The sequence below is a fragment of the Falco peregrinus genome, chromosome 15 (genome assembly GCF_023634155.1).
Source record: "Falco peregrinus isolate bFalPer1 chromosome 15, bFalPer1.pri, whole genome shotgun sequence".
In the NCBI taxonomy this organism is placed as follows: domain Eukaryota; kingdom Metazoa; phylum Chordata; class Aves; order Falconiformes; family Falconidae; genus Falco; species Falco peregrinus.
In genome coordinates, this window is record NC_073735.1 from 4919191 (window position 1) to 4937102 (window position 17912).

General features: G+C 45.3%; 1 protein-coding gene across 3 annotated transcripts in view; it reads right to left on the reverse strand.

Moving 5' to 3' along the window:
* KCNJ5 (potassium inwardly rectifying channel subfamily J member 5) overlaps positions 1-17912 on the reverse strand; it is a 67717-nt gene that overhangs the window by 21228 nt on the left and 28577 nt on the right. Inside the window, exons 1-2 of one of the 3 annotated variants that reach the window (XM_055819211.1) lie at positions 2007-2161; positions 1717-1887 (exon numbers count right to left, since the gene is read on the reverse strand). In XM_055819211.1, coding sequence (XP_055675186.1) covers positions 1717-1733 — 17 coding nt within the window. In that variant the 5' untranslated portion in view covers positions 1734-1887; positions 2007-2161. Of the gene's footprint in view, positions 1-1712; positions 1888-2006; positions 2162-17912 lie in introns of those variants that run through there. The other 2 variants (XM_055819210.1, XM_055819212.1) reach the window with 2 other exon arrangements.

Sequence of the window (17912 nt, forward strand, 5' to 3'; positions counted from 1 at the left end):
CTATTTTTAGGGGGACCTTATGGCGTCATTGAAAATTTGACCATTATCTTTCAACCAACACAACTGAACAAAGAAAAGGAGACACTTTTGTCCTGAAAAGACACTCTTGTTTCTCCTGCTACTGGCTGTTTCACACACAGCACACACGATATTGGGGAAAGCAGAACCTCAATTCTAAAAGAAAATCCTGCCCCAAGAGGGCTAACATTCCTGTTCTCCATTGTTTAGATATTTCACCATTACAGCAACTGAGAATCACTACATAATCTGCATCTGACTTAAAAAAATAAAATGAAATTGAAGGATGTTAATACCACTTCACACTTCTCCAGTAGCTTGCATCCAAACAGTCCAAAGCTGAACTGACCAAATGCAGGCTCTTTCCGCCCCAAGACATGAACCCACTGTGCAGACAAGAGAAGATCAGTCCCAGAGAGACAAACTGACCTAACACCAAACTGCTGGTGAAGTGCCGATGCTCACCCCAAATGTCTAAGTGGCTCTCCTGACTCAAACTGAATAGGAAGCTGGTGACTTACAGAAAAGAGTCTGGAGATCTGTCTCAGAACGTAACTCCAAAACTCTGTTTGTCTTGTTCAAAGTCTGTAAGTAATTGGGCTGGAACCTTCCAGAGATGGAAAATTTTCTCTCATGGGAAACAGAAATGATCCTGATCCTTTATCTCCATCTGAGTAGGAACAGTGGGGGAAAGAACGGAACCCCAGAAGTGAAATAACTCCCCCAAAATAAACATTGCCAGACACCGTTCAGTTCCCACATACTATGGAAGATACTGGTTGCTTGGACTGGTGAGAGAGCAAGTGAGATAAGCCAGTTTTGTTTCCCTCCAAGCTACTCTACTATAAATTGAAGGTAGTTGTTTACCTGAAAGTAAAAGGGTACAGGAGGAATGACCTGCTTGATTAGAGAATCCCCAAAAGTCAGATGGTAAGCCTTCTGGGACAGGGACAGTTTCTGCCAATTCTTGGTTGGTTCCTAAAACTCTCAGGTCAAAACGAAATGAGAGCCATGCTGTATAAAAGTTTGCATGTTCCTCCCTGCCAGCATGTGCTAATATAAACAGGAGGACTCCGGGCGCCTTTCTGAGCGATGCAGGAAGACATTGGCAAAAAAAATTAGTCATGCTCTTCCTTCCCAGAGCCATAAACACCCCTCAGGACTTCCAATGCATTAAATTGCCTGTCCCCTCCAAGGGCTGAACATGCTACTTCATCATCTGGAAACTACACTGCAAGGGCTCCTTAAACCCTGAGCTGACTAGTAGGTATCCTAATTATAAAATAATTTAATCTTTGACTCTGGGTGAAGATTACAGAGTCACTCCACGCATTTCAGGGCTGCTCACTGATCAGACTCCCCCTGCCCATTGTATTCCAGTGATCTCCACTTATCTGGTATCTGAGCAGTTAATAATTTTTAATGTCTTTTGCTGTGTGACACCTTCAGTAGGTCTGACAGAGCTTTTGCCCAGGATCAACATCTAACCCCCAGCTTCCCTAGGAGCTCCCTAGCAGCTGGCAAGTTAGACAACAGCACATCTCCAGCTCACACCCTGGCAGGTCTGGGCATAGAAACCCGGTGTTCAGCTGACCTAATACCTCAGCTGCTGGTCCTCCTGCCTTTGGGGCTCCTGATCCTTCGCAACCAGAGAAGAAAAGAAGTGAACTAGAAAAACAAATCAGGTAACTTACTTACTAACAGCGGCTCTGCATCAGTCTTGTGCCTTGGCACTTCGGGGATACTGGACGGTGACAGGACTGAGAGGTAGGTAAAACGGCTGCTGGAAAAGTGTCTGATCCATGCCATCACCAGAGAGCTGGGGTCGTCTTCTGATCCCTGGGCTGTCTCCTTCCTTCTTCCCTTTGCCTGTTGTTAGAAAACATTTATGTGGCACTGAAGATGTAAATGCACACGCCCCTGTCCCTAAGGTATCCCTGATCTCCCCTGCTCTGTCAGAGCTCACACGGGGCGCTCCAAACCCTCACCCTCCACTGCTGCAGTGCTACTTTTGTGCCTGGCAGACGCCTGCCTCCCCTCGCCCCTGCTCTCTGCCATGCGAATGAATTCTTGGCGGTGTAAGGCTGGTTAAGGGGCTGGGGCGGAGGGGAGGGAGCGGAGCGGGCGGCATGTGATGGGGAGCATTGGCTGTTCTGAATGAGCAGCAGAGGGAAGGGGGGGTGGGGGGGGTGGGGGAGGGGTTTAACCGCTGCCTGGCACGGGAGGGGCTTTGGGGCGGGCGGAGGGGCGGGTTCGGTGCTCGGGAAGATGCGGGCACCGCGCTCCCCCCTCCCCGCAGGGCTTTGCCCCCCCTCGCAGGGTCGCTTCTCCTCCCGTGCCTGCTGCCCGGCTCCCCGCCGCCTGGGCTCCCCTTCCCCGGGGGGGCTCTCGTGGGTTTAGGGGGTGGGGGCTGCGTTCTTGTCTGAACATCACACGGACAGAAAGCGGATCCTAAAAGCAGGGGAGCGGGGAGCATGCAGAAGCTGCACATTTAACAGGGCGCACATGTACGTGTTCATTGGCACTGTAGAAACTCTCTTCCAGGCTGGACCAAGGAATTTGGGAAAGTGGGGAGGAGGCAGGGCACGATTCCTCCTGCACTCTTCCTTTGCCTGTCAACCATCCAGCTGCTGAAATGGTGTTTGCTGAGTTGCGTTGTTTGCCTGTGATCCAGCAAGTCCCAGGGAATGCTCCCAAAGCTCTTCAGTGGTGTGCGGCATTTTTTGTCTTTCTCTTTTTTCTCCTTTTTAAAATCATTGATAATACCACACTGTCTCCCTAGCTTAGTAAAATATTTCCTCTTCTGAAAAGCAAATGTCAGGCCAGCTACATACATGAGGCAGATCTGCCTGGTGAGGACAGGTTCCCTTCAGGCATTGCTGCCCTGTTCCCCTCACCCTGTCCTCCCCCCCCCCCCTGTTCCAGGACCACAAGTGTTACAGCCCACCAGTACTGCTTTCACAGGAGGTTTACTGGTCAGGAAAAGAGAACTTGTCCAAACTAAGCACCATACAGGAGTGTGCCAGTATTGCTGGAATCTGAAAGCTATTTTTTCCATGTTCTGCTCGAAAGCTATTTCTTCCATGTTCTGCTTTGAATGACTTCCAGTTTTTTAAAATTGTTTTAAAGTTATACTATTGCTAATGAAATACGTCAGCATTAGAATGACTTTTTTTTATTTTACTGTGTGGACATTTCGCAACTTATTATTTGAATTCTTGTTTTGGAACAGGAAAAAATACGATCTAAGGGAACTTCCTATAGATCAGAAAAATCTGATTCCTAACCATCTTAAATCTAAGATACGCAACTCCTTATTATGGAAGCTAGACTGGAAAAATTCAAAGACAGACACACTAAAGAAAGGGGCATAACCACGGCTTTGAATATCATTAATAGTCATGTCGCACAGGGGACTGGGTTAGGAAAGCACATCTCTATAAACATAGCGCTTCACAGTGCTCCTGTTCTCTAATCTCGATGTGGAGGTTGGACCTCACCAGGTGGGATAGGAATCTGGTGCCAGACCAAGGACTTAGGCCATTAAAAATCAGTTTTGCGGATGTAATTTTGTTTTTTCCATTTGTTGTTAGTTTGTATTTCCCACTTCACCACAGTATGGGCAATGAGATCAGACTAGCCAGTCTGGCTCCGGTGTCACATGCATTAGAATAGTGCTACCCCATGTAGGTTGCAAACAGCACAGAGGACTAAATTCAAATCAGCAGTGAAACTATTTGCCATGCAAGTAAAAGGCATGGAAATAACCTGTTGATTAAATCTTATGAAATTATGTTAAATTAGATCTTCCGTCTGCTCATAACTGCAAGGAATGCTCTTTCAAGCACTATTTATTTTACCTTTTAGGAGTATGTCTACGATACATGAAGTAGTTTATAAAAGTGCTATTTGGGGAGTACATTAACAGTTTTGGATTTTTAATAAGCATTCAAACTTACTTCAACAGTAATTCATACAAGATGAGAGTCAGTCCGCCCTAAAACCATAACACTGGCTTTCAGAGCAGGTTAGGTCCCTAGATCCTGCTCCACCAGCACTAAGGACAGTGTCACCTTCATAAAGGCATCAGCTCTGCTACTTCTTTCATTTACTCTCTTGTAATAAGATTTAATAATAAATTATCAAATAATGAATAAATATTGAAAAAATGTTGAATAAAAAAAATAAGAAGGCAATTTTTGTGCTAGGAAAAGCTGTCCAGCCAGCAGCCCTAGAGGAACAGAGTTTCTGCCAGTCTGCAAAGCTAGCGTGACACGGTCGGTGCGAGGAGACCCTTCAGTCCCACCACCCACCCACACTTAGCCAGTGCACCTCAACTACCAGCCCAGTTAGACAGCCTCTAAGTGGACTGGGGTCTCCCAGACGTGCAGAGGAGTGGGCTGACAGTACAGTCATTCCTGTGGTGATCGTTTGCCCACCTTGAGCTACACCACTGCATCGCTCCCATGCAAGAAATGGCACTACGTTTCGTGCAACGTCAATAAAAGCATTTTCACGTTTTGAGCAGACTCCTGTTCCTTCTGACAGGAGTGAAACTCTGCTAACAGGCACTGCCATCTGCTGGCACCATGTCCTGCCACCGATTCCCCTGCAAACACCCAGCAAAGTGGGGCACCGTGAGGGTTTAAAGCTGAGTCTGGATTTTCGCAGCACCCACTAACCAGCAAGGCTGCCGAAAGTCCTGTTCCCCCAGCATCTCACATGTATTATACAGCTGGAGAAAAAAAGAGACCTCTCCTCTGACAATACTTGCCAGTTCACGAGTAGGCGTATAATTTTGATGCTCTTCTCTTTTTGCCACTGCTCTGCCAATACCTTGTACGATTACACAGTGCTGTGCTCACACCTCTGTCCAGACGCCAGCTCAGAGAGAGTGGGATCGCAGCATGGATCTGGAGATGCCCCCCAGCACGCCCCATCCTTGCATTTGTGTGCTGTGGTTGGTGTCTGTCACAGGACCTGACACATCCCAAAGCACAGAAAAGGGGGCACTTGAGAGGTACATACTTGGTCAGTGTTAAAGGCCTCTTAGGAGCCATTTATTGAATCTCCAGAGAGGTGGTACCTTTAGCACAGGTCCACGTGAGCACATGCATCTTGCATTTTGCTTCCTTATTCATGCACTGTAAACTAGTGTGTTCTTTCACGTATTAGACATCTTCCAATTTGTACTGATTAAAGACAAGCCAGTCCTGAAAACAGTTTTTCAGCTGGAAACTACACTTTGGTGAGTCAGTGACATCAATGTTCCTTTTCTAAGGTGGTTAAAAAGTTGTCAGTGGCCTCACAAGTTTGAAATATGTTCAAGAACTCCAGGTAATAGCTTGCTGCAGAAGGGCAGGTTTAACACAATATGGAAATGAGGTTTGGGTATGCTCTCAGGCTAGTATGTGCGCAAGAAAATGTAGAGGGATTGTGTTTCTGAGTTCTCTCAGTGTTTGGGATGGGATTCACCTTCAGCAATGCCATTTAGGATGTGCTGGTCGAGTCTAAACAGCCACGCTATTTCCTTTCTAACTGATGCAGAAAGACAGGTAGTATCAGAAGGCATCTAAATTAGACCCTTATGTTAGAATGGGATAAACGAGCTAATTGCAGGAGTGCGTAGATACAAATTTCACTTCAGTGCAGCATCTTGAATTTCCTGGGGGTGCTCATAAGCTCTAACAGCTGTGCTTCACTGTTCCAAGGATGTACGGGGCTATTTACAGGGGTGAAATTATGGCAACTGTGGAATGCTTAGCTCCGATTTGCACATAGAACAACAATATGTGGAAGAACAAACTTTAATCTCATTTTGGTATAACTAAATAGCTCTCTGAGGACATTATGTATATAAAAAGCTCTCGTAAAACAAACAGTCTGGATTTTTGCTGGTGCCTATAAGAGTGCAGCAGGGCAGTCCAAGTTTAGAGCTTTCATCACCCAAATGGGAAGTAACCTCCATTTTCCTGAGGCTTCACTGCACATAAATGACACCCCCCACCCCCACCCCCCGCCCAGATAAGCCCAGACCAGCCCATGACATTTATTACCCAAAGGGACAGCCTTCAATCTGAGCACCAGTGACAGAATCTGAAGCTTGTTCTGAAATCAGTGGAGGCTGTCTTTACATGTATCGAGAGGAGAGGGAGCAACAGTGCCTTCAGGGAGCATTTTAATTTGTTGTGCAATTTGATCTTTGGAACAAGAGATGTCTCTTCCCGTTTGTCAGCCATTAACCTCCCATCTCACTAGAAGAAAACACGGGTTGTAAGAGTCAGTGCTGGAAAGAGCTTCTAAGATTGTCTCATCCACCTCCACTCTTCCCTGGTGCACTCAACTGAAGAGGAGCTGAGCTTTCAAGTAAAGCTCTGAGAATCTGGATGTGACAGTCACCCACTCTGTCTCGACTTCCTTTTGTGTTTTGGGGTTTATTCAAACTCTAAACTCAAGATGAAACCTGGGAAGTAGGAACAAGAACAGACAAGAGGAAGGAAAATTTCCGTAATAAACCCAAACTCCTCTGTAAGGCATGTGTGGGGGAGTCTGCCTGCCATCTCCTTTGATATGATAATGAGGAGCTAACGCTAACCTGGGGAAAGAGACAGCTCTTCTCGCAGCTATGTGGGGCTAGATTTGTGCCAGCCAACACACAGCCCAAGCCATTGCTTGCTTTTAACTTCTGGATTGCCCAAAAAATGTGTTAGTCCAGTTCTTAGTGAAGTACTGTTATAATTAACGCTAATTAAGCTCTTCCTTTGCAGGTGCAGCAGCAGAACCTAAGGCTGAAGGGTGCCCAGAGACCAAACTTCCCACTGAGGCCCACGGTGGCTGCAGGGCTGGAAAGCACTGGCGAGGGGCCCGATTTGAGTGTGTGTGATCTTGCACGCACATGACATCTCTTCTGTGAATGAACTGCCTCGCCAGTTAAAGGGGCGCGGGGCTCCTCACCGCCTGTGAGGTCAGAAACACCACCGCCGCAAACATGCAGCAGTCACAGCACGCTGCCAATGATGGCAAATTTATGAAAATAATTTCCTTGCTACAATTCAAAAAGATTTCTGACAAAAGCAAATGCCTTGGCTCTTTCAGGCAGGAATCTTATTGCATTAACCTCCCTCCTAAAAACATACAGCCTTCCCTTGGCGGAGAGGTATGGGTGCAGGCAGGACGTAACCAGAACGGTGCAGCGTGTTTCTCAAACTCAGCCAGTGAGTAGCCCCTCCGCTGAAAAAGGATCTCACCGCTAGCTTGCGGTTTCCCCAGCAATGGTAAGAGATAGACAACAGGTAGTGCCAGCAACTCCTTCATTGAACTATGAGGAATCTACCAGGGTGTTTAGTTGATTCTAAGGGATTCTGAAAATGTCTTTGCATGAGAGACTTAAATTTTGCCTTTGGGCACCAGCAGGAGCTCAACCAAAGCCCAGCCTGCACACTTGAAGTCCTGGATTGTTGCCCTCTGTGAAATAACGATCTGCTGAACATCGCAGATCGGTGCAATACAGTCACTTCCAGCATATTCTGTGGTTACTTAGCGGAAAGCACAATCTATGGGGCAAAAATAATCTCCCAAAGATAGATTTTAGGCAATGCACATCAGTACATCCAGTTTATTTAATTGGCATATTTTAGTACTATTTCCAACCCACTCTTAGGAAGTAAAAGCAACTCAGGATTTGTTCTAGCAGGTCTCACACGTCACTGCTTTGAGTTCACTTCAGGATTCTTCTCAGCTCTACTCTGGCTGCAGAAAAAGTGACCCCCACTGACTCTAATGAAGTCTTTTTATTACTGTTTAATCTCCTGTGTGTCTGGCAGCAGGCTGGCAGCCCCGGGGACAAAAGGCCTCTACTGAGCCACAAATGGGTACTGCAGGGACAGCCTTCACACCCCAAGTGTATTCAGGTGACTGGACAGGGCAGCTCGGGAGCCTGGAGGGGCTGGTCAGGGGGCTAACCAGCACCAGGGTGATAGGCGGATTAGCTGGTAATAGCCGGGCGATTAACCCTTGGCTTCTCTTTCAGTTAGCGTTGGCTGTGGTGCTGCTCAGAGCCTTGTCCCGTAGGATCTGACTGATGTCACCAGGGGGTTAAAGCTTCAGTCATGGCTAACCTAGGCTAGATCTGACCTGACCCAGGTTAGACCTGAACAAACCCAGGCTAGACCTGAACTGACCCAGGCTAGATCTGACCTGACCCAGGCTAGATCTGAACTAACCTAGGCTAGATCTGAACTGACCCAGGCTAGAGCTGAACTGACCCAGGCTAGAGCTGAACTGACCCAGGCTAGAGCTGAACTGACCCAGGCTAGATCTGAACTGACCCAGGCTAGATCTGAACTAACCCAGGCTAGAGCTGAACTGACCCAGGCTAGAGCTGAACTGACCCAGGCTAGAGCTGAACTGACCCAGGCTAGATCTGAACTAACCTAGGCTAGATCTGAACTGACCCAGGCTAGACCTGAACTGACCCAGGCTAGATCTGAAGTGACCCAGGCTAGATCTGAAGTGACCCAGGCTAGATCTGAACTGAGATCTAAAGGTGAAAAATCTCCAAACCCCGTTCCAAGTTCACAGTATACACAGCTCTGAATTTTACTAAAACACCTAAGCTGTACCTTATGCTGGGATCCTTTTGGTGTGAGAAGGTAGTCAGAGGGTCCGTAACAGAACCAAGATGTGAAATCCTGCTGCCAGAATGGAGTAAAATAGTGGTTGCTTATCACACATGACTACAGCAGACCCTGTCTGCACATTCTTTTCCCCTGCAAGGGCTGGAAGTGTTCTGCCAGGCAAAGTTTTTGCTTTGCCAAAATTCCAGCACTTCAGCTGGGCAGTGGATCTCCCCTGCAATTCAGGTTTTTTCTTCCACACGCAGACCTTCAAGCCAATTTCTGAGATGCACGTTACTACAACAATTTCTAGGGAGTCATTAGGAATGAAACCCACGTTCCACTCTTACCCAAAGTGGCTATGTCCAGTAAGCAGTCTGCATGGACTGGTGAAATTCAGGAACTGCGATTGTTTATTAGAAGACCCCAGTAGCAGTTAGGTTTTTTCTGAGCTCTTAGATTTCCACATAATTTACTAACATTTGGAAGATTTTCAGCGGCTTTTCAGTCATTCGGGAGCTTAAGAGAGCTATTTCTAGAATTTTTTTTCCAAACCCTGCAGCAGCATTCAATATTTATAAGGAATTCCCTGCCTTGGTAGCAACAACTGATGGTTACGAAAAATAAGTACACTATAAAATGCATTAATATTTTAAGTCCGCCAAAGATTGCTAGATGAAGATATTTTCAGCTTTTGCCTGACTGGTTGATGTTTAGTTCAAGGAAGTAACTGACAAAAGGAAACATATCCAGGAGGGAAAGGAGAGGGTGTACAGGAACTTGCAACAGCTACAGAAAAAGATTTTTCCGTGTTTACGTAATAAAACAGCAGCGGAACCAGGAAAAGAACCAGTCAACCAGTTTCTGCTCCAGCCACTTATGCAGGGAACCACACTGTCTATTGCGCGCTCAGATACCGCTGTAGGATTCTGTAGTACATGAACAAAACCTTTCCCCACCCTCCAAATAAAATTTTGAGATTGTGCTGAACCTAGGTTTGTCCACAAAAAAGCAAATAACTCGTGTTTAATGATGCAACGGAGAGAAAAGCTAAATCTTGATACCGCTGTAATGAAGTGCCTTTTTATGAACACTCCTGTATGCTCGCTGCCTGACAATACTGGACATGATCCAGGTCTGTTTACAGTGCCAGCATGTCTGTGTCCCTGACTCCTGGCACATCTGTACATTTTGTTCTTGGCATATTTGTATCTATGGAGCGAGCTGACCTTGAAAGTCTCATCAGAGGGGGAAAAAAAATTTACAAAAAGCCAGCAGCCAGAAAGCCTACCACCCCCCATATATTTCACAGTTATTATCAGAATATTTTTCCTCTGTTCTGTTTGCACAGAGATGACATTCAATAACACTGAAAATGTTCTTACTGTCCCTAGAGAGGCCTGTTCAGAGTAAAACCGAAGGAAATTAAAGACCTATCAAGCAATCCCCTGACAGAGGTTCATAAATATAAAACTGCAAGCAGTGACTGGCTAAAGCACTAAGGACAAAATGTGCTAAACCTCTCTGCCTCGGGTCCCTCCCTTCCTGCCTCCCCGTATTCCCTGCTCTGCAAGGAGACGGGGCAGGTTCCCTACCGCTCGTTATCACTGCATATTCATGTAAAACAGAGGATGAAGCATTTGCTGCGGGACTAACGGGCTTCTGTGACAGCAAGGCTTTGCAGCCATCTCTAAAAATACACCCCTCTTTCAGGGTGCAGCCTACTGCTGCAGCAGCTCAAGGAGTGGAATGGTGTGTGATGGGACGCACTGAGGCAGCGCACTAGTGTGGCTGAGGCAGATGATGCACAGCCTATGGGGTCTGAGTTCCCCAGAAAAACAAGCGATGTAGACACCCGCTAGTCGGTCCTGCCAGACCCTGTCCCTTGACACAGTCTGTAAGCGGGCTGTCCTGCCTGGAGACCTGCCTTGAAGTGTTTCCCATCCTCTTGAAGCACAAACAGCCAAGTTTTGCTGTGACCTGCTTTACAACCGTGTGAAACCATGATGCAGCTCAGTGATGAGGACCTTTCAGGCAGTCCTGAGGAAGAGGCTGCGCTGCAGAAAGACAAACTGGGTCCTCCGCAATCTTCAGGCTCAGACTTCACTGGAAGTATGCTGAGTTCAAGTACACTGCCATGCTCACTAAATTGCTCCCTTACATGCTGTAATTTGTGCAGCAACAGCTCACTAAAGTTGCAGCAAAACTGCTGGATTTACGCTGCAGTTGTTCGGTGAAGCGTTCCTTCCTGGCTGGATTTGCCTGGGGCTTATCCTTTGCCACCAATTCAAAATCTCCGATCTGCCTAGTGCTAAAATTGCACAAGGAAAGATGCTTCACCCAAACGGATGAAATTTACTTTACTTTTCTGATATTCATGAAATTTGTCCACTGTTTGATATATCTGAGCCTGAGATTAAGGAGATCAGTGTGATCTCAGGCCATTACAGAACTTTCTCAGCATGCAATACAACCATAGAAATAACTCAGATGGCTCTACGAGTCACACTGCTCTCTGTTGTAAGAGCAGACATGAGGAATTATTGACTAGATTTCCCAGAACGTACCAGTGTAAATGAGGCATAACACCAGAATGTCAAAAAGCATAAAAATATGTTTTCCCAGGAAATATTATGCCATATGGACATGGTCTTTGTTCTGGTGAGGCTTCTTTCAGTTCCCCAGGCTTTTCTATGTCATAATGTTTTCTAGCAAGGTGACTGGGTTATGTCATCTCAGCACATAAGTAGCCTTGGGCTGTGGTGTTTCCACACTAACAATACCACTGGAACTTGCAGATTCAGTACTGTCCCATTCACAGAGAATTGATTTGTTTGTGCTGACAGCTTGCATACACCTTGTCATACAACAAAGTTACTGAAACGGAATTGCCAGAAAGGCTACGTTCATTGCTTTGGGTGATTTATCCAGGACTTCAGCAGTATGAGGCAATGCCAAGAAAATTCCCTCATGTACCTACAGCAGATGTTGTTCTCATCTGAACTATGTTAAATCTGAGATAAAACTACTAAAGCCAACAGACATGCAGTGCTACTATCACCCTTGTTTCAACTCAGAACAACGCTCCCCTCTAGGTCCACCCTTCCATCCCCAGAAACTCAGGAAAACAACCACAGCTGGCAAAGGTTCAGCCTCTCTGATTTCACCTGTTTGCTGTGCAAAATGATTTTGGCATACAAAAAAAGATTGACTCATTATTTATTTTGTTTTTTACCGACAACACCGGCCCTAATTTAACAAGGAAGATGGAGCTTTGTGGTACTTTAGGCATATGGCGTGAAAATGCTAACAGAAGCACTAAGCTTCAGCTTCCCCCCTGGTTGCTTTCATCTTTTTAAGGAGTTTGCCCATCCCATGCAGAGCCAGCATGCCCTCAAGCAGTCCCTGCACAGCCCAGTAGAGGGTACTGGGCAGCCACATTGCTTTTTTGCTCTCCTGACCATGCTCAGGGGTATAGCCACACACGTTTCTGAAATATTTAACCATGCATCCTGTTTGCAAGAAGGTACAAAAGGTTAAGCACGAAGCAGAAGCTTTACCGAAATAAGGTCTTTCCCCACAGCTGTTTCATGGAAATGGTACATGGCAATTTTAAGTACTTTACCCGTACATGAGGACTACATACAAGTTTACAGTTTTAGAAAATACTTATGAGTTGCTGTGAAGGACAAGCACGTTTTGGCACATCTACCATTTGCAGAACAGACCATGCAACACCAAGGTTCATCTCAGTGTGGGTGATGGAGACCTACAGAAAATCTTGCTACAAGAGGTGAAGGTGCCTGCCTGGGCATAAACCAGGCTTCTCTTCAGAAAGCATCTCATGGCTCTGTGGAACTGGACACGAAAAAAAAAGATATTGTCAACGGGAAACTTCAGCACAAAAAGGCTTCAGTATATGGACACATTGTGAGAGGAAGGACAGAGGACTGTCTTCAGCTACCTAACCCAGTTATTGAATCTGCTATGGCAGTATCAGGCCAAGAGAGATAAGTAGCCAGCCTTATTCAGAGCTGGCTAAATTCCTGCTTCCTATGTCAGCACTAAGGTAGAGCCTCTAGAGCCAGCTGCCTCTTGAAGGAAGCTGTGCATCACCCAGAGCAACTTGTCCAAAAGTTAACTAGGAACAGTCCAGCCAGAGCTATTTCAGTGTCCCCCAGAGACCATGTTTTCCCCAGCCTGCATATTAAGCCTTGCATACCCGAAGACACACCACTGACCATTTTCATTGCTCATACAAAACTAGCAGGCTATAGCTGATACCACATTTGGTAGCAGAAAGCAGCTTGAAGTAACAGCTCTCTGCTACCAAGCCTGGTCTTACTGCCCTCCCGAGTGACTCATTTTGATGGGTTCACTCATCTGTAAAACAGTCATTCTTTACACGGCTATTTCTAACGTCCTGACCTTCAAAAGCAAGGCCCAGGTTTTTTGCATGATCGTCTAGTAAACATACTTTTGTAAAAAGAGCATTTGGTGAAGTACCTGCAGTTTTTTCCGGGGGGGGGGGGAACAGGATGCTTCCTCATTTTTTTTCTTTGTTAACAGCAACACACACAAAATCAATGGCAACTTTTCTGGGTACAATGTGAGACTGTCAGCCCACTCTGCTGCCCTTAGAAGGATGAAGTTACCATCCAGCTCTGTTATTCCTCATGGTAAAGGGTCAGCTGTGGATTTACCAGAGGGAGGGCAGGAAGAACAGGGGCTACAGTTCCCATTAGCACTGCCTACATGGCATACATGCTTTTCAGTCATGCTTGCAGCTGCTTAGAAGTACGAACTTGGCTTCTGGATCCAGCTCTCCCTGCAGAGACATTGCCTGAATTTCACAAGGCCAGGCTCCACGGGACTGTGACCTAAACTCAGACATTTGCTGATAACCCTTTTCCCAGTGAAAGAACCAAACGAAGAGCATGATACATGTGAAGAGGATGTGCTGGTTTCTTCACTACCCTGTCCTGCGTCTGTGTTGCTCCTGGGACCATAGACTCATAGAATCATTTAGGATGGAAAAGACCTTTGAGATCATCAAGTCCAACTGTTAAACCATATTCCTCCTCTTGGGAAATAACTAAATAAACAATCACTCCAGACAACTTGCTCACTTCCTTACTCTGCCTCACACTGTGGGCTCCATCCAACCCATTAGCTGCAAACAGAGCTCTAATTCTTCCAAGTGATATGCTCTCAGCTTTCTTCATGACTCTCATGAGAGATCAATGCCTGACTTCAGTGGGTCAGGATATCAAACCAGGCTTTCTACCTTGTTTTGCCTTTCTCTGCATTGGTTATCATCTGTGAAAAACAGGATGATGATGGATTCCTATATCTTTATTTCCCTCCCCTGCATTTGAAAGAGAGGGTGAATTTCATTTATTAATGCTGATAGAGCCCATGGAGACTTGCAGATAAAAAGACTCCATGTGAAGCAGGATATAATGTTCCACCTTGCAGAAAGCTTATGCTTTACTCTTTCTTTTCAAAGCACCCACTGTCATTGCTAGGCAACTGGGACAGTGTCCAAAATAAAAACAGTAATAATAATCAAACAAACAGAATCTGAGTCTAACAGTCTATAAAATGCAGCTGAGGGCTCTCAGGTAAACAGACAACAGATGGAATGAGTTCCTAAAGCTGGAAGAAAGAGAAGACTAAAATGGTCAATTGTCAGTTGACCCGAAAAGTAATCTTAGAGCTATGTCCCAAGGGGGACATGACCACCATCCAGAAGGTCCTGCCTCAGAGGTTACCAGAGGCATGGTAACATTGAGGAGCTTTTGAGGAGCAGCAAGATCAACTCGTTGGATTGTCAAGGGACCTTATAGAATGTCAGCACATGGGATGGTCACCATTGTGCAAAGAATAACACAGTGTTGTATCTATATAAAACTGTTCCTTTCTTCATCTGTAAAGTACAAAGGGTGGAAAAACTGAGACATAGATAACAGACTTACCTAAAGTTCATATTCCTTCTTCAGGAGCCTGTTTTCTGTTCTCCAGAAACTGAATTTTGCTGGCGATATTTAACACAGCCCCAGAAAGGCAACTGCAAGTAAGTACAATATACCCTAACCTGCTTATTCCTGCTCATATAGCTGCTTTTTTGGCAGACAGGAGAAGTCCCTGTGCAGTATGCCTGGCCATGCAGTTGTGCTACCCTCTCTTTATGAAGCTATCAGGTTTGCTCAAGCAAGCAGGATATCACATGCTCCAGAAAAAGCCTTTGGCTAGACACATCTGTGCTCACAGCAAACCTGGACCTGATAGCCTCAGGGGCTCTCAAAGCTTGGTGTAGGGACAACATCTTGAGACTGGCATTTTAGAAACACCTCACGCCCTTGTGAGCAACTTAAACTTCCATAAATACCTTTTTAGAGCCTACAGAAGGATGTTTGTTTGGAAAACAATGAGAGAGGAAACACACAGAGGATGAAATGAAGTGTGATCCCATTTTAAGGCTTCATACCATTTGATCAATTGCAGCTCAAAAAAACTTTGTCAGAGCACAGTGTGTACCTGACACATCTGTGCTCATTCTTCTACCAAATTAATAAACATTGTCACTGAGTCGCAGCTGGTTACCTCTTTTGATACTATCATATGTAACAGAGGGATGAGAGCTCTAATGTCTAATGCAGAAGCCTAATGCTACTAGACAAACCTAAATGAAAATCTAGAAATGAACCTTCATCAGTTGTTAACTGGTGACATGGGCTGCTCAATGACTTCAAACACTTCCCTACATAGAGCGTTTTAAACTACTATTTTCCTAGCTTCAAATAGAAAAAAATAATACTTCAGACACCCCCAAGTCAGATGCCAATGTCACTGTTCAGAGCGATCCCTAGGTTTGTAGCATCACACGATCATATTTTCATTGCAGATTGCTTTGATTAAGAGTGATGAAGAGAAGGGGCCAGGTGACAAGGACACAGGTGCCAGTGTCAGAATACGGTGCTTTCTGTCAATGCATGTCTTGTCTTTTCCTCTGTATGCTTAGCTTAACTTTTTAAAAGGAGAATCCAGTGACTAGAAAAAGGGAAGTGACTCATGACTTAACATCCCTCACTGTATTCTGCGCGGGCGATCACACACCCTCTGCCCACCTAAGGACTACTCAGAGGTGCTGTTAGCTCACTGCTCCAGCTGCCCTGCTCCGTGCCCTGTGCCGCAGGCTCGCTCCCAGCAGCTGAACAGCCCTGTGCTAAGCACTCGGCTCACTGCAGCCAGAAGGAGAGAAGTGCCTTTGTTGCAGTCCACCCGTGCCCTACATTTTCAGGGGAAGGAAGGACCTCCCTGGCACTAACCTCCTCTGCCAAGCGGCTGAATTACAAGTAAATATGAGTAAGGAGCTTTACTCCTTCCAGTGAGAAGCTGGCATAATTTTCTCCATGAACAGAGTTGCATAAACCCCTCTTTCCCCACATGGCGTTATCAGCAGAGGCGTTCTACCTTGTGGGCTTGCCAGGGGAATGGAAGGGGGGTGGTGGGGGGTGCGTTCTAGGCCACACTGTTTCAGGAAATCTTTATTGCAGTTATGCTGTTTGAGCATCACAGCTTGAAGACAGCGGTAAATCCTTGTCACCAATTCTCTGTGCTTTCTGAAAAGTCACGGAAAAATTGTGTGACCATGTCTAAAAGATAAAAAACAGCTCATGGGTGGGCAGCCAGGTTTCTCTCTCATGCTATGAAGTCACGAGTCCTGTTTTCCCCTTTCCCAAGCCCACCGGCACTACTCTGTGAAGAAGAGGGCAGATAATAGGAAGCCAGGAAGCCTCTGTTGCCATTCAACTACTATGACTTCAAGGAGTTAAATAACACAGGTTTCTGCCTTTCTGGATTACCACATGGATTGCCAAGGCAGTGCTACAGCCAGCTTTGTTCTTGAATTTAAATAGCCTATGCATTTAAATTTTGTCATTACAATTAGCAGAGGAGGACAAGGGTTTCAACTACCTGCTGTCTAAGAATAAGGAAGGCTGAAGCAATTAGAACTTTTAACTTTCATTAGTAGCAATGCTTCATCTGTTACCCTGTTTTTCCATTTCAGACACTTGGTGTCCCAGGGATTCACACTTTCCTCAAGCCTATCCGCATGCTGGCATGCACAGCCATTTATTTAAGGATGGGTGTTGGTGACACTCCTGCTAAGAGAAGCAAAACCCCGCTTCTCATTTTTCTTTCTGAGCTATGACGGTGCTTGTTCACAGAAAAGAAAGTTTGGGGAATGAATCACAAGTGGACACACATGAGACTGAATATTCTGTCTCCTGTTACTACTATACTCATTGTTACACTACCTAGAATACTGGAAGGATAGAATCATCTCTCCTGGGACTCAGAAGAAAATTGCAATGGATTTCAAATCCCTTCCCACGGAAAGCACAAGGTAAATAAGTACTGGGAGGCTGCCAGCCTAGCTAAGCTGAGGTTAATGAATAAACAACTGCCTGCAGTACTGACTTGCCTACTATACTTAAAATATGCATCTTTCATTACATCTTAGGGAGACCTCCTCTTCCATAAATAATCATTGCAAAAGATAAAGGCATTAGATCTTTTTTCCTTTGACAAAACAGAGATTATCCCCATTTATACAGAAAACCTGCTATTAGGCAAACAGGACTTCTTTCTTTAGAAAAGAACAGGACTTTCCATAGAGGACTTGCTTTTTATAGAAAATGTTGATTTTATTGTGAAAAACAGAACACCGAAAACCAAGAAAAAATTGCAAATATAGCAAGGGACATTTTGAAAATGTAAGCTCAGTCACACCTTGTTTTCCCTATTTCTTCTTTATGGGATATGCTATCAAAACATTTCCAGGAAAACAATGAAGCAAGCTCAGAGAAGGGGAGGTTGCTATGAATTTGGAGAGCTGCTGACATACCGAGGTCACTTCTGAAAACCGGATTTAATTGCTTGGTTATGGATGCTTTTTTTCAAAATGTTACCCTAGGTGAATGAAAGAAACAGTTTAACAGATGCAATAGCTTAGGTTTCCAAGAGTGTCTTGGGTGATTTTGAATGTCCAACACGAGACACAACAAAGAGATGTCATTTTGCAGTGTACTTTGCGGGAATCTCTGACATTTAAGGGGTCTCAGAGAGAGCACCTAGGAGTCATTTGTCACTTGTGAAAATCTAGGTCGTTTACTCCCCTCCTCCTGCTCTGCTTTTTTAATGCCAAATATAGAAAGAATTTTCTGGCTTCAGACTGAATAAAGTTGTTAATTACATTCTTTCCTAAAAACC